The 16,206-nt window shown below is 40.5% G+C and overlaps 2 protein-coding genes across 2 annotated transcripts; one reads left to right on the top strand and one right to left on the bottom strand.

The window, feature by feature from the left end:
* Window positions 1-368: 368 nt before the first annotated feature.
* On the bottom strand, window positions 369-2,311 carry htr1aa (5-hydroxytryptamine (serotonin) receptor 1A a). The gene has a single exon (XM_069139068.1). The coding sequence runs from the start codon at window positions 2,047-2,049 to the stop codon at window positions 766-768; it is 1,284 nt and encodes a 427-aa protein (XP_068995169.1). The 5' UTR covers window positions 2,050-2,311; the 3' UTR covers window positions 369-765.
* Window positions 2,312-4,582: 2,271 nt separating this feature from the next.
* Window positions 4,583-12,611, top strand: rnf180a (ring finger protein 180a). The gene is made up of 4 exons (XM_069138521.1): window positions 4,583-5,581; window positions 9,287-9,548; window positions 10,648-10,773; window positions 12,406-12,611. Exons 1-4 carry the CDS (start codon window positions 4,583-4,585, stop codon window positions 12,609-12,611), a joined length of 1,593 nt encoding a protein of 530 aa, XP_068994622.1.
* The last annotated feature ends 3,595 nt before the right edge of the window (window positions 12,612-16,206 follow it).

Here is a 16,206-nt window from a genome sequence, read left to right as displayed (position 1 = left end):
TCATAAATGTAATACCAGGCTCCACTTTAGGACAGAAGTGCCCATCACCATTTACTTTCAACTTTGAAATGGATTTGATGGATAGACAGGGGGCTCTGTTTGATACCGATTTACTGTCAGAACGCAGATACACCATGCACTACTAACCTGGTTTCCCCAATTATCCTCAGTGTGGCCTGTCAAAACAAATTGATAAGTTACCAACTGCTTTGTTTGCTTAACAACACACTAAATGATTAATGTATCATCAACTATATGAAGATATATGATGAGAGTAGGTCCCAAGTGGGGGTAGTAATATCCCATAATATGCCCGAGTCTCTTCTTGACTCATTACTTTTTATTTTCCAAACAAACATGGACTCATATTTCTTAATGGCAAACTTTGATTGATTTTATTTGTTGCAGTGCTACAAAGCTCATGGCATGGGAGGGAAACCCAGCGTGCATCATGATAAAATGCATGGAATCAGCACATGACACGTCTTGCATGGCAATACAACGATGGCTGCCGTCGTATATAGGCTATATACTGTAGCTACAACACTGAATAGACATGAGCTTGTACATTAAGAGCGAAAGTTTCTGTCTCATGTCATCGGTGGTTTCTTTTTACACGATCCTCAAACACACGTAAAAGAGACTGTCCCTGAATGAAAAGGTTTTTTTGAATTTTTGTACTGTTCTATAGAGCCAGTGAACATTTCCTGCTGTCCGGTTAATTGCTGCACATTTAGAACAACGCAAAATGTTGTCACTGTCTGGTCACGGTCTGTGAAATTTGCATCTTATGATCTTCTTGAAAGCACTTTGGAAGTCTTTGTTGAAGTAGGCATATATGATGGGGTTGAGGAGAGAGTTGGAGTAACCCAGCCAGTTTATGACAGCGCCCAGCCAGTCAGGCATGTAGCAGCTCTCTGCACAGAAAGGCAGTACCAGTGCGACGATGAAAAAGGGCAGCCAGCAGAAGATGAAAGTTCCCATGATGATCCCGAGTGTTTTCACCGTTTTACGCTCCCTGGCTAGCGCAAGCTTTCTCTTCGCCCCCGAGTTCTTTTCATTCATGTTTTCATAGCCCTGCGAGGAGGACTGTGGGGTATTGGGCAGGGGAAGGTGCGTCTTTGAGTTGCTGATAACTTCTATGATCTCCAGTGACTCGCCCTCGTCTACATGCTTCACCGCGCCGTTTACGCACGGAGAGCTGTGTTTGGATTCATCGCTGCGCTTCCAGCCTTTGCCACCGGCCTCCCCGTTGGTTTTCTTGTGGAAAATGGCCGGAGACACAGTTAAGCACTTTTCTGACACTTTTGATTTCTCGGTTTTCTTGACTGTCTTTCTAATCCGAAACCGAGCAGCCTTGAAAATGCGCCCGTACAGGACCAGCATGAGGATAAGAGGGATGTAAAAAGCCCCAAACGTGGAGTAGATGGTGTAGCCCGGGTCCTGGCTGATCATGCAGGCGTCGGGGTTCGCCCTGTCTTCGGCGCTTCTCCAGCCTAACATAGGCGGAATAGAGATGGAGAAACCAATTATCCAAGTCACGCTAATCAAGATCGCAGCTCGCCTCGGTGTCCGTTTGTTTACATAGTCAATGGGGTCTGTAATGGCCCAGTACCTGTCCAAGGCTATTGCGCACAGATGCAGGATGGATGAAGTGCAACACAGTACATCCAGAGAGATAAATAAATCACAGATCCCCTGCCCTAAAGTCCACTTGTTTAAAACCTGGTAAAGGGCCGCCATTGGCAGAACCAACACCGATACCATGAGGTCCGTCACAGCCAGGGATCCGATCAGGTAGTTGGCCACATTCTGGAGAGATCTCTCCAGGGCGATGGCTGCCACGACGCACGCATTGCCAAATATGGAACAGAGGATGAGGGCCCCCAGGAGCAGAGAAGTAATAATCTGGTAACTGAGCACCAGATCTGGCGGAGACCCAGACCCCGTGCCATTCTCACTCCCGTCCCAGTCGGCAACCACGTCCACCCCATCAGGGTAACCGCTGGTGGCGTTGCTGTCATTTCTGCTTGTTGTTATAAAATCCATTATGCGACCACACTCAAAGCACAACTTCCCCAAAGCAGTGGGGGACAGGCAACTCGACAAATAGGCAAGAAGCAGTCAGCCCCTCACACTGCTGCTGTTGCTGCTGTGCGTTTTACCGGCTCCATCGGAGTTACCGAGTTCGTGCGGTCGCTCTCAGGACGCATGACGCAGGCGTGTTTGTGAGTGTGTGTGAGGGGGTTGTGTGTTGTAGCCCATGAGTGTTGACAGCCGGGTGCGATCACTGGTACTGCGAATCATCTGAACTTGGTGACGGCGTAAATTCATTTATACCAACAGCTTTGGGTACGTCAGACCGGGAGGAGGTCGCCCTGGAGTTTTGTGCCTTTGCTCTCGTTGTTGCTCCGTTTTTCACTGCAGACAGCCGATGAGGGTGCAAAGCTCTACTTTCCTTTTTTCCTCTCCATTATTTTACTCTTCGGACTCACTGAATATAGCATTTTGTGGATTTTCTTTTTTTTTTTTTTCTTCTTTTTTTTTTTTAGTTTAGCCTACAGCTCAAAGACTAAGTGTCAACCTGTAAACGGATTTATCACAAAATAACAAGATATCACTAAAACAAACAAGGCAAATCTTTCGGCGGCTACTCGAGTTGGAAATATTATCCGAGCAAATATCTGTCTTGACTTCAAATTAACTTTTCGTTTAAGACAGCTTCATTTGACACGTTTTTTTTTTTCTAATCAGGTAAAATAACTCAGATAAGAAGTGTTCAACGAGTTCACTGGTGCCGCATTGTAGGCTATTTGTATTTGAACCGAGATTGAGAGAAAGGTAAAATGCCCAAAGAGCGACAGGTAATTTCAGAACCAGGGACAGCTCCTCGTCAGTCCAGAAAGGAATGCTGCTGCCATCTGCTGTCCACAAAGGGTATTGCACAAAACAATGAACGCTGTTCTGTCAGTGCTTTGAGTTTAGAGAAGGGTTGGGCTCCTGAAAGGGATGGTGGGATGGTAAAAGAGAGGTGAGGACCAAGCTCGTGTGTGTGTGTGTGTGTGTGTGTGTGTGTGTGTGTGTGTGTGTGTGTGTGTGTGTGTGTGTGTGTGTGTGTGTGCGCGTGTTTGAGAGAGACAGAGACAGAGAGAGAGGATTCTTTGGAAAACTAGCTGCCTTTGCCTCATGTTTGATTGTATTTGAGCAAATGAATAATGTCAGCAGTGAGTCAGAATACAGCCTGAATGAACACATTGAGGACAAATAAACATGACTTTGTAGGCTGAAGGTGAGGGGACAAGGGAGTATGAGGTTGAAGTATAGAGAATTTATCTCAGAATAAAAATTATTGGAAAAAATTCCACAAACTATCAAACTATAAGAGGTCTGCAGGATAGTCAGGCCAGGCCATAATTTAATGTTTAAAATAAAACAAAATCTGGATACTGAAACGACAAAAGGATATTGTGAAATATCCAATAAGGAAACTGAAATGTAAACTGGAGAATTTCAAAATTTAAATGCTGAAATGTAAAAGTTTAAATTGAAAGCTCAAACAGTGCACAGTGTGGAGAGACATAATTCCTGCTGGCCAAGATGAAGTTGACGATATACTAGAATAGCTACAACCATGGTTAGAAGTATCCCAGCCTATTGTGTCTCAGGCATTAAATTGCATATAAAGATGGGTTTTGTGCCACCATCCACTCCCCTGACTGCCTGTTGCTCAAGACCCCTGAATTTAAATGACCCTGCTGCTGTTGTAAAAGCAACAATTACAACAGAAATGAATCTGTTCCTCAACGTTTTTAGTGATTTCTATACCAAAATAACCTTTTCACAAGTTTAATCACTCAGTTTGTGATCAGTAAATTCCTTGTGCCATTTGGAACTCACAACACTAGTCTGATTTTGTGCCTTTAATGTATTGAAGTCACAGTTGTAAACACCTACAAAAGTGCAGTAAACAGAAAAAAAAAAAATCCCAAATCAAATCAATACTGCGTGGCTTTGCCTTTAAAAGAGCACCAACTTTGCTCAGTACACCTGTACCCAGTTTTTAAAGTACTTGGCAGGTAGTTTGTCCATATAATTGACATATTTGACAGCTACACAAACACACACACACACACACACACACACACACACACACAGTGAGTAAAAACAGCTGACACCATGATAGTGGAGGGGGAAAAAGGTGGCTCTGGCTTTTTCACCTTATTTTTGTGAGTTCAGTGGTTGCATAGTGGTGTGTTTTCTATAGGTCTCATAGAACAATAGTGAGGCCACGAACAGTGCACCTATTGTAATGGGGCTCACCACAGGGACTTTGTCTTTGTCAACAGTGTGGAATGCCCCAGGGGGCAGGACAGTCCGGGCCAGAGAGCTGCACTGCTCACCTCCTCTGCACTGGAACAGTCCCTCTGGATCCTAAAAAAAAAGAGCTTGTATCTATACATCCAGAAGAAGTGGGAGGCAGAGAGAAGACCAAGGGAAGGATGAAAGGGGAAAGACCAGGCTAGCTTGTTGAAGTTGCGTCAGATGTGTTCTGCTGGTGACTGTGAGACTTGAAAGAGCCGTGATGAGCTCCCATGCGGGAGCTTCTGGTCTAAATGGTTCAAGCAGAGCAGGAGGTAGTGGAACTGAGGATGCCGGTGAAGAAAACAGCAACAATGAGACTCACACCCCGTGCTCAAAGGCAGTGAGACCCCGGCTGAGGACTGCAGATCCAGCCGGAGAAGGAAGGTCGAGTAGTGTGGAGCAGCTGGTGAGACCTGCCCTGCCAGGGAGGAAATCACACCGAAAGACCTGCATCGCGGACACCAGAGGAAGATGGAGAGAGGGAAACGAAGACAGGGGTGAAGAGAGACTCAGTGCTGAACTTTTAGGTGGCAAGGAAAGAAGAAAACAAAGGCACAGAAAGACGGAAAGAGCAGATACACATGGAGATGGAGGCCAGGATAGGCAGGGAAGAGGAAGCACTGAAAGTTTGTCTAGCAGTAATTCTGACATTCAGTTAAACGGCATTTTGGAAGTTGGAGAGAAATCAAACAACTTACAGAGAGGACACACGTGTCCTAGACCTCAAGGCATCGGCTGCACTCGGAACGTCACTCCCAATGTAAACTCTCAGAGTCCTCGGCCTTCCATCCGAACCAGATCCATACCTCTGTCACCTAGGAGACTTTCATCCAGGCCAGCTGCAGGAGACTTGCACCACTACTCATTCACTTCATCCAGAGAGCCAGATCCATTCTGGGTGGAGGTGAGAACAGGGGCAGCAACTGGACGATCGTCCCAAAGTGGTCACACACAAATCCCATCTCTCACCTTCTCAGAGCTGGGAGAGGAAGAAGAGGAGAACGAGGAAGACGAGGAGAACGTGGAAGATGGCGAGGAGGGAGGCAGTGGGGTGATGGAGGTGATGAGTCAAACCATGACCTCAGCAGTGTTGGTGCCTTGTGTTCCTGTTGGGGAGAGGAGGATGAGTAAAAGAGAGAAGAACAGGATCAAAAGTCTGAGGAGGAGGCAAAGGAGGAGGGAGAAATGGAGACAAAGTCAACAGCAGGAGAGCAGACAGGTGAATGACACAATGACAATGAATACTGATGTAACTCTTCTTTTACCAAATGTTTAAGACTAAGATTATTCACCTCCTATCTTTGTGTCCCACAAGAAGAACCACGAAGCTGGTGATTTCCCAATTAATTAATACAAAGCAATTAATTCCTTAATTCCTTTTTTATGTGGTCAAGACTGGGAAAAATAAGGGTAATTATTTATTATTAATTATTACACATTTGATCAGTTAGCTAATCAAACTTTGCCCTCTTCAAATGCATTCTTTATCAGTTTGCATTTGTGGGATCCTTCACCATGAACAGGGAAATAAAAACAGCCTGTAGGTTTTGGCAATATTGTCACTTTTAGGGAATATATGGACACAGCAAACTCCAAAGTTTCTTAAGTGATGTCCTCAGATTCAGTCAGGCACTTAAGTTACTCAATTGAACCACTTACAGGTCTATTTATATTTTATGATGGATGCAAAAAAATTAAACAAAAGCTGCGTTGTGTGTGTGTGTGTGTGCGCGTGTGTGTGTGTGTGTGTGTGTATGTGTGTGCGCGTGTGCGTGGGTGTGTGTGTTTGTGTAGCCCAGAACAACAAGGACAGAAATCAGACTTAAATATTGCTGTGCTGTATCTACTTTTCACTGTATTTGTTTATGACACTTTATATGACAGTGTGTGACTGCATATGTGTGTGTGTGTGTGTGTGTGTGTGTGTGTGTGTGTGTGTGTGTGTGTGTGTGTGTGTGTGTGTGTGTGTGTGTGTGTGTGCGCGCGCATGCGTGCGTGCCTGTGTTTATGTTCATGTTCATGTTCATGTTCATTTCATCTAGACTGTCACCCTCGACAGCCATATCAGCACCCAGCTCATTTCAATGGCCATTGTGTGCACAGTTTAAAGTGGGGTTACATCTGAATTAGTTGCATGATGAGGCTTGGGCAGAGAGCCCTTCAAACCCAAACAGACAAAAGAGCAGATTCTGTTTTGATTGGCTGCTGCAGATCCGCAGTCACGTTGGCGTAATGAAATTATTCCGACTGCTGTGTTACAGAAAGCTGAATAGAATTAGTTGCTTTGGGACTTTCATAATATCAGTTTCCTAATTCTGTGCTCCACTGCAGATTGTATTGTTCTTAGTTAAGATATTCCTCTGTCGTGTTCACTGGAGATGGTGTGTTAATGTTCAACCGTGAGGTAATACGCATATTATCAGGCTCCAGCAGATATAGTTATTGTGTCCATTATAATGTGGTGAATTATTTCTTTGGGAGAATGCAGATGCAACCACACGGAAGATACATGCGTTGTTAATGAATAAAACAAACAGGATTTGACATGTTAATAAGCAAGCTTTAATACTGCTGGTAATCATATTTGAACTTTGGAGAAAGCCAGGTATGTTGCTTCCTCCTGCTGCAGTCTTTATGCTAAGCTAAGCTAATTGCCTCCTTGTGGCAGCTTCATGCTTACCACACACTCTTGAAAGTAATATTGATCCTCTCATTTAACTTTCAGAGAAAAATTAACAGAATTTGTCCAATTAGATAATCCTTTTTTATTTATTCAAGGGAAATGAATGAGCTTGCTTGCTCATTTATCATCATCAAGCCTTACTGTATGCATTGCCTCTTCTCAGCTCGATCCAGCTTGATACTGGCACAGTTACGCTCAGTCTCACTCGGGAGAAGATCAGTACATTATTGCTATTAGCCTTTGAGCATCACTTAAGCGCCTGGGACTTCTACTGGCTGGTGAGCAAATGTTTTTTTTTTTTTTTTTTTTTTTTTTTTTTTTTTACTTTTCCATTCTTGTGGTCACAAAGCCTGGTTCAGATTTTGGACATGTATTTCACAATTGGTTTTAACAGCTGGAGTCTTTTAAGTGTTTATCCCCCTTCCTAGACTTACTCTAACATATCTAGATTGATGTGGCTTTTGACTTCCTGGCATGTGGAAAACCTAGTTTTAGCCTCTCTGATTGAACCTCATGTGACTCTGTTTCCAAGTACAATGTTATGTGGTAGTTTCTGCATACAGTTTACTGAAGGCCAAACTACAAGACGTGATTTCTTCCTGTGTGATGGAGAGGCAATTAGTGTTGGCTTGTTCAGATATTTTTTTCCAGTTGTTAATTGCTGTTGTAAAAATTATTATGTAATTTTAGTTGCTGTTAGAAGTCCCGCAAAAGCACTTATTGCTGTTGTAAAATAATTATAATTGTTTCAAGTTTACACTAACCACATTTTTGGTGGGTTTAGTCATGCAATTACTGCGGTAAATTGGAAGTAAAAAAAATAGTGTAAACTGTATGTCTGTATTTGATAGAATTAGTGTTTTTATGTATTTATGCACTGATTTACCATCGTAACCAAGACGAAGCTGCCATGCTAACAGTGCATGTTGCCAGGGGAGAGCCTCAGTATATGATTACTTGGGAGCTATGCATTCTCTCCTCTGTGTTAATGACACACCTTGGGAGGCAGGGCTGGTGCAACAGGGAAGTCCCTCGAGCTCCCCCTGGGTGAGAAGGTGGTAATTACTCTGGAAACACCCCCAGGCTTTTTCAACACTTGGAGCTTCAGACACCAATCCCGGGGGTCTGCGACACATGTCTGAGGAGGAGTTGGGGGACTTGAGGAGCCCCAGATACTGTTCTTAAAATTAGTTTTGGTACATCCTCTCATATGAGTTATAGCTGGGATTTGGAAATGAGAAGTGGGGTGTGGATTCAGGTGCAGAGACACTTGGGAGGTAGGGCAAGTTGACTGAGGAGAAGGGAAGACTTTGAGAAGTGGAGGTGGCAGATGTGTTGTGCTGTATGAGATAAAATGATATTAAATAGATTAAAAATAAGTAAGGTCCATCTGCAAATTAAATAAATGTGTTTATCTTGTACGACTGAGTATGCTAAACTCATAATTTGGCTTCAGCCTAAAAAGTGAGGGGTTACATCCTGAGATGCAGCACTGTTTTCTTTAAAGTGAACAGAGCTTGAATTAGGGCCAACACCAGGGTCCAATTGCTTTCTCCAACGAATAATGTTTACAAGATGTGTGAAAATGTAGGTAGGGTAGACATTTCACTCCACTGAACTCACACCTGACACCCTCACAAGTCTGTGTCCTCACACATATTATTATGCTGTTTTGGTGGGTGTCGAAGAGGTTTACACTCATCAAACAGGGTGAATACACTCAACAAACATGATGAAAAAGAGAAAAGTATTTAAAACGGAATCTCCAGAGGAATGCAAAAGAATACATTTTCACAAATATTTAAATCCAGTTGGTGCTTAAAATATCATATGCGAGAGGTCAGAGCTCTGGATTGGTTTTCTGAACTGTTGTCTGATGCAAACAAAGATACTAATATAGTCTGTGTAGGCCACATCATGTAGGCGTGACCATGCAGGAAGATAGGAGATGAAGTTCAAATTAAAATCTCATGGACACTATTTCAAAATCAATTTTAAATTTCAACCAAAGCATTACAAAAACAACACAATACATGAGAACTACAATTCCTTGCAACTGAAAACATACATGTTTAAATCTTTATACACATAAAAATGTAACTGCATGAGCAGGAGGTCTGTAGTCATGCAGGAGAAGATGTTTGCATGGGAGTTGACAGAGCCATCAACCCTCAACAAGCTGCCTGATTCTTCATTGTTTAATAGCATCTTTTTCTACCTCTGCCTTTTCACCACACTCAGAGCTCAACAGGGAACCCATCCAGCAGCAGCAGCAGCAGCACCAGCACCAGCAGCAGTGATGATGATGAGGCCCTGAGCACCAGGGACAGGGAAGGTTACATCTGCGCTGTATGCTTGGATGTGTACTTCAGTCCATACATGTGCCATCCCTGCAACCACATCTTCTGCGAACCCTGTCTGAGGACACTGGCTAAGAACAGCCCGACTAATACTCCATGCCCGCTGTGCAGAACAATCATCACACATGTCTTCTTCCAAAAGGGTGAGATTATGGGCAAAAAACACTTACAACAAACCTTATTCAATAACTCTTAGAAAAATAAATTGAAATACTTAACACTTCTACGCGTTATGCACCTCAGCATTCGAAGTTAAATACTATGTAAATTATTTTTTATTTTTTAAGTAAAAAATTTGCCTGAACAGTTTTTATTTTAAATGAAATCCCACACAATCAAAACCAGTAAATGCATAAAAAAGTGATGATAGCAAAGAGGTTGCGTGTCTTTCGGCTTCATGTGTATTGCTGTGTTTGTTACACAGATGACATCTAAGCTGCAGATTGTTCACAGGGCCCAGCTGCAGATGTCCCACAGGGAGCAGAGTAGACCTTTAGTTCAGCTCTGACCAGATGAGTCACCCAGACAGAGGAGACAAAATCAAACGCAATGTGAACACTTTCATTTAGTGCTTTCTGATGGAAGACAGAAGTAGTGTTCCTTTTAGGTGGAAAATGCACTGCAATATAATGACAACAGATGTTTGTGTTTTGCTTTTCACCAGTGAAACAAAAATCAAACCCTAACACTCTATGTAAGCCTTTATACAGTATTGTTATGTCCTGTAATAATATGCATTTTATATATATATATATATATATATATATATATATATATATATATATATATATATATATATATATATATATATATATATATATATATATATATATATATGCTGTATTTTGACAAAAGTGTTTCATGTAACCTTATGATAACTGCATACTGATTAAACACAATGTACTCTGATTTGGACAAATCTATGAATAAGTAATGAACTTCTGTGATTCATGTTGGCCTACTTCTAGACATATGTAGTAGAAAATGAGCAGCAGGGATGGGGTCGTTATGAGGACTGTAGAAACACTGAGGGCTCTTGTTCATGATTAGATGACAAGATTAGATTCTTGTGTTGATTACCAAAGCCAAGGTCATTCTGGAGCAGAACAAGGAGAAAATTATGCAGGCTAGTGATGCTACATCTGCTGTTTCTGAATATATTTACGAAATCAAGCATCATCTATCCAGGCTATCAAGAAATGGATATGTGAGTAAGATGTTCGCTCTTTGTCTTTCTTACAGAACTGAACCAAACAGCAAGGACATTCTTCCCGAAGGAATACCTTTCCCGGAAACAGAACTTTCAGAAAGCAAATTGTGCAAAGTGGCCTCTCCCGAGCTGCAGGAAACTCTTCCGCATCTTTGGAGGCAAGTTTCTAATTACACATATGTATGATCAATAGGCAAAAGGCCAGCAGCCCAAAAATTACTAATTTAATAAATAATACACTCATTTAAAATATAAATAGCTGCAAATGAAAATACAGTATTGCACATTTGACAGCTTTTCTTTTGGGACTTGTGACAGAGTAACAGAACTGCTACTCTCTAAAAGTACCTCATGTATTCAGCATTATACTAAATGCTTTATTGTGGTCGTGCGCAGAACTCAAATATAAGCAGCTGCTTTTTACACACACACACACACACACACACACACACACACACACACACACACACACACACACACACACATGCACAGATGAAATGTTTTTTGTTATCCATAGAATTCTTGGATAACAGCCATGCTTGAGTTGATACAAAAAATTGTGTTTGACGTTTAATAAAATACTGAGGTTATGAATTCTAATTACCCCAGCAGAACCACACACAAACAAAATTGTATTTGAAAAAAACAAACAAATTCCCATGTTTTTGAAAAGTATTTTTTGAAAAGTTATCCTTCCTCTGTACATCTGTTGTATCACAACCCTCTGGTAGTGTCAGGTATGAAATAATTCTGGTGAATGCTAAAATTCAAAAGTCCAATTTTAAGATATTTACATGAAAAAACCAAGAATACAGCCTTAAAAACTAAACAATCGTAATGTGTGTATTTCATTGGCTTTAAACTCCTCTTTGTGTCGTTAAACCTCTCACATTCCCTGAAATACAAGAGTAGATCAAAAAGGTCTGAGACTGATCCTGTTGCGCTTGAACGGCGCACAGCATTGTGACATGCACAGAGCTAAGAGAGGTTATAACCTTCCCATAACCTATAAGTACTCAAGTTTTGTTGCTTGATTGAAATCAGCTCCTGAGTTACAAATGCTTATGTGAGCTGTGGTCCAGGTATGTTGGCGCTTCTTTACACACCTGAAACTTGCGCAGAGAGTGCACATCAAAATTTGTGTCAAACTCTGAAAACTCAAACGCTGATTTTGATCAAGCGACAAAACTTGGAGTATTTACTGACAAAGGATATAGCTTCTCTGAGCTCTGTGCATATCACGGTGTTGTGCGCTGTCCACACCCCACATTTGCAGTCTCTGGACATTTTGATCCATCCTTACATTACTGACCACATGACCTTTATGTCCTCTTGCCCTTCTGATACTTTTTTTTTTTTAACCATGGAAACTTGTCACCAATGCATGCCATTGTAACATTAAATGAATTCACCCAACCCTGTATCACGCCAAAGCTAAAATGCACCCACGAGAGGACTGTGTGTCGTGGCATGGCTTTCCTTAAACCATGTGGTTTAGGGAAACAAAACCATAAACGACATTGCTTTAAAGAAATCTGTCGCATTCTCCCGAACTTGAATCTTGGTGTCTTCGGTGAAAGTCCGCACCTTTTGACCTCTAACGTGTGATGTGCATCTACTTTTCGTGAGGAAAACTGTTACAAAGACACGCTACCCTCCAGTGGAGTGTATTACACACTTCGCTGAGATAATGGGCTGATTCAGGACACACAGAAACTGTGGAACTATTTTGAAGCAAGATTTCATCATTTTTGGAGTGTCATTTTTATGAAATCTGTTTTTTACACCAGGCTTCCAGAGGCAGTCCAGTCCCATTGCTAGACGCCAGTTCCCCCATGGAGGAGGCTACCGTCTGGACACCATGGACTTTGACGATGACTCTCGGGGCTGGCGATTTGACATGGACATGGTCATCATCTACATCTACTCAGTCAACTGGATTATTGGCTTCTTCATATTCTGCTTTCTTTGCTATCTTTTTTTCCCATCATTTTGACAGTTCTGGCAACAATTATGGGGGCAACAAAGTTAAAGAAGGTAGCTTGAAGAAGGATGAGGGTAAAGTAAGGAATTAAAGCTAAAGCAGAGGGCAGGTGAGTTCTTATGTATAGTGGAAAAGGGAAGAAATGAAGCCGTTGGATTTTAATGTGAAGCCAATGAGTGAATTTTAAGCAGGTGACATGGCGTGGTGGAGGAAAAACAACAGCACAGGTTGTTGGCTCTCATTAATAAATAATTTAAACGGGGAAATGGCGTAGGGGGATGTTTGGGAATCCAATGTTCTCTGTTCTCTGTGTCCACATGATGCACATGTAATGTGGGTTGCATAACATGTCCTGCTCCTGTATGGAAGGGAGTTAATATAACAGCTCTCAGGTTGTAGTGTTTTACTTTCAACATCATTTTATTATAGTTTACGACGCTCAAATTAATGTGGCCAGTTAGAATCTAATTATTTTTCCAATTTATACTGACATTATTTACAAGAGATTTCATACAATAACAGTTTAAATGGAGAATTCTAACTCACTCTAACTTCAACTGCATAGTTACCAACTCACATCCATTGCCAATAGCTCATTTCAATGGTAAAAGCAACAATTTAACATTTAGTCCTTAGGAAACACACGCATGAATAAGTCCTCCTTTAATTCAGTAAAAGACTCACAGAGTTCTCCCAGAGAACCCAAAACACTAAATATGAGCTGAGCTAAACTAAAAGACCCAAACAAAACAAAACAAAATGGATGTTCATGTTAATGCATCACCAGACTTGAATGAAGGATTAGCTTTTTGGTTGGCTTTGGGTTGAGACCATTTGTTCATGGATTTATCAACCTCTGGGTTCACGTGTCCCACCATACACAAAATCATTTATATAATTGGCACTTAAATATAGTATGTCTAGATGTTTTAATTTGCAATTAGATGGAATATGATGTGTTGTTTGTTCCCAAACCCCCCTGGATGGAATGAATGTTTGGCTGTACTCAAGCTCTTTATTCTATATCAAATAAAGTTTACAGAGAAACATCTACAGGTATGTAGATGTGGTTTTAAAATCTGTCAGTTTTAAGTGATTTTAATTTTTTGATAATGAACTTGTGTATATAAGCCAAATAAATTTATATTATTTCTGAAACACCCTAAAGTTGCTCTCACTGCACATATACTTCTCAGTTTGGTATAACTTTGCAATAACAATCCAGTACTGGTATTTATAGACAAATCATCTTCATACACTTGTAAATAGCCTAAGATATCACAAGTTAGTTTCTAAATCGTACACATGACAATCCTCAGTGAGGAGCTTATAGTTTTCATGTTATTTGATTATTTATTGATCATCATAAATTGTATGTACTGTATAGGTATTATCAAATTATTTGTAAAGAAATAAAAATGTATAATGATCTATTATTGCTATATTTTTGTTTTCTTTTATTAAGTGCTGTGCGTAAGGAGCCCATCGCTATCATTTAGGTGGAGTTGTCTGGTGTTTTGCCAACTGGACCACGAGCAAGCCTATAAGAACCGACACCTGGGACATAAAGTTTCACCACTGTGGCTGCTAAGACAGAAGGTGGAGTTGTCCCAACGATATATTTGGGTTTACTCTGTTGGAACCACCGACTCTGGTTACTTCTGGACTGGACTCCTGTGTAGTCCTGTGCCTCTTTCCATGATGTGAGATGCAAGGTCACTGACGAAGAGTTTGGGGAGGCCATGAAAAAAGACTTTCAGATGGCAACTCGGAAAGTCAGTAACGTTTTCAAACGGACTCTCTGCCAAGTGTTAATATGTTTATCAAAATTCAGAACAATTAATTGGCTTTTCAACTGCGGATGCCATTTTTTCTGAGATCAACACCAAAATTAAACACACAATCGAAGCAGACTGTGAGCTGATTAAACAGAATTACATTGTAAGTTTCTTTTTTCCCTGTGTTACTCTTTGTGTTAATGTGTGTGAATGTAGCTGTGTCAAAGGTTGCATATATAAAACACAAAAAATCAACATGGATTTTGAGGGTCTTCCTTTGCAATCATAATGAAACAGTAATGCGGGTTTGGGAAGAGCACTCACTAAGCACTGAAATTGAATCCTATTCATTTATAATATCTTCCACCCGTCTTTGTGGTTGTGAAAAGCAAGGAGGAGCAAATGGCCATAATACTGAAAGCCATTTCCGGGGCATTTTCAGTTGAAAGACTTAAATGTTGAAAAAGTATATTTTGCTGGATGATCTCAAACTGCAAATGTATTGATCAATGATACATTTATACACTACTTTATACATGAAAGCAGCTTACTTTTATTTTACGTAATACTTTTTGTGTTTATGTACAGTATTTGTCTATCATGTTTTACACAATGTGTAAGATATAACATAACTTGAAGATTTGAAGATTTGAACTATCATGGATTCAGACCTATTCCAAAATATGCCTATATTACATATAAACAGTGGTGGGAAGTTACTAAGTACATCATTCAAGTACTGTACTTAAGTACAGTTTTGAGATACCTATACTTCAATTCCACAACAATTGTAGTGGGAATCATCGCAGTTTCAACTCCGCTACATTGGTTTGACAGCTTTGGTTACCTTTCAAGTGCAGATTTGACACAATGAATCATAGATCAAGCTTTTAAAACACAATGTTAAAGATGAAACCAGTGGTTTTCAACCTTTGTCTTCAGACATCTTAGAGAAAGCAGTGTAGTCACATTTCAGATGTCTAGAATTTGTTAACAGTTCCAACAAATAGTGATTTTTTTTTTTCCTTTAAACTTTTCACATGGTTTCTTTTAAATAAATGTTTAAATGATCAAAAATCTGATAATTGAGAAAAAGTTCAAAAACTAAAAACACATTTGTGGATCCTAACGTTGTTTTTTCTTCTTTCTTCTCCCAATAATTATCTGTCAACCCCTCCGATTTATCTGCTGTCACTTAAAAAAAACCTGTATATAAAGTAGTTCAAATTAGCTCCACCTGCAGCAGTTACAACAGTAACATGCTTTTTACTGCTGCTTCACTGTTAATAATCTAATGATGTCTTCAATAATAAAATATCAGCCAGAGTACTTTAACACTTTAACTACATTTTGCTGTTAATACTTATGGAACCTACTTTTACTTATGTGGGATTTTTCCTGCAGAACATTTACTTGTATTTTTACACCGCTGTATTGGTCCATTTACTTAACTAAAGAATCTGAGTACTTCTTTCACCAACATACAGGTTGCAGAGAACTCAAATAAAGTTACCCAAATACCATACTTGTCTACGTCATATCAATACTGTTGTATAGATGTTTAAAAACAAAGTTTAAGCCCCAATCAGCTGGGCCTGCATATAAAGATATATTGTATATCAAAGACATTACCCTGTGTACAACAATTTAAACTGTGGCGGGCTATTCAGTACAAAAGTTCAAATTGACCAACTTTAGGCCAACTCTTTGGAGGAATATCTAATTTCTGTAAGGCAAAGTGATACGTTAAGAAGTTCATATACAGCTCAGGGCGGGGATCTAAGTTGATGGGCCCTATTAGTATGCGCGTCCTTAGGGTGCGTAGTGTT

The sequence above is a fragment of the Embiotoca jacksoni genome, unplaced genomic scaffold (assembly GCF_022577435.1).
Source record: "Embiotoca jacksoni isolate LCO1_2020_lvr unplaced genomic scaffold, fEmbJac1.0.p SCAF_8, whole genome shotgun sequence".
Taxonomy (NCBI): Eukaryota; Metazoa; Chordata; class Actinopteri; family Embiotocidae; genus Embiotoca; species Embiotoca jacksoni.
Note: the sequence above shows the minus strand (reverse complement) of the source record. Positions and strands in the feature narration are given on the sequence as shown.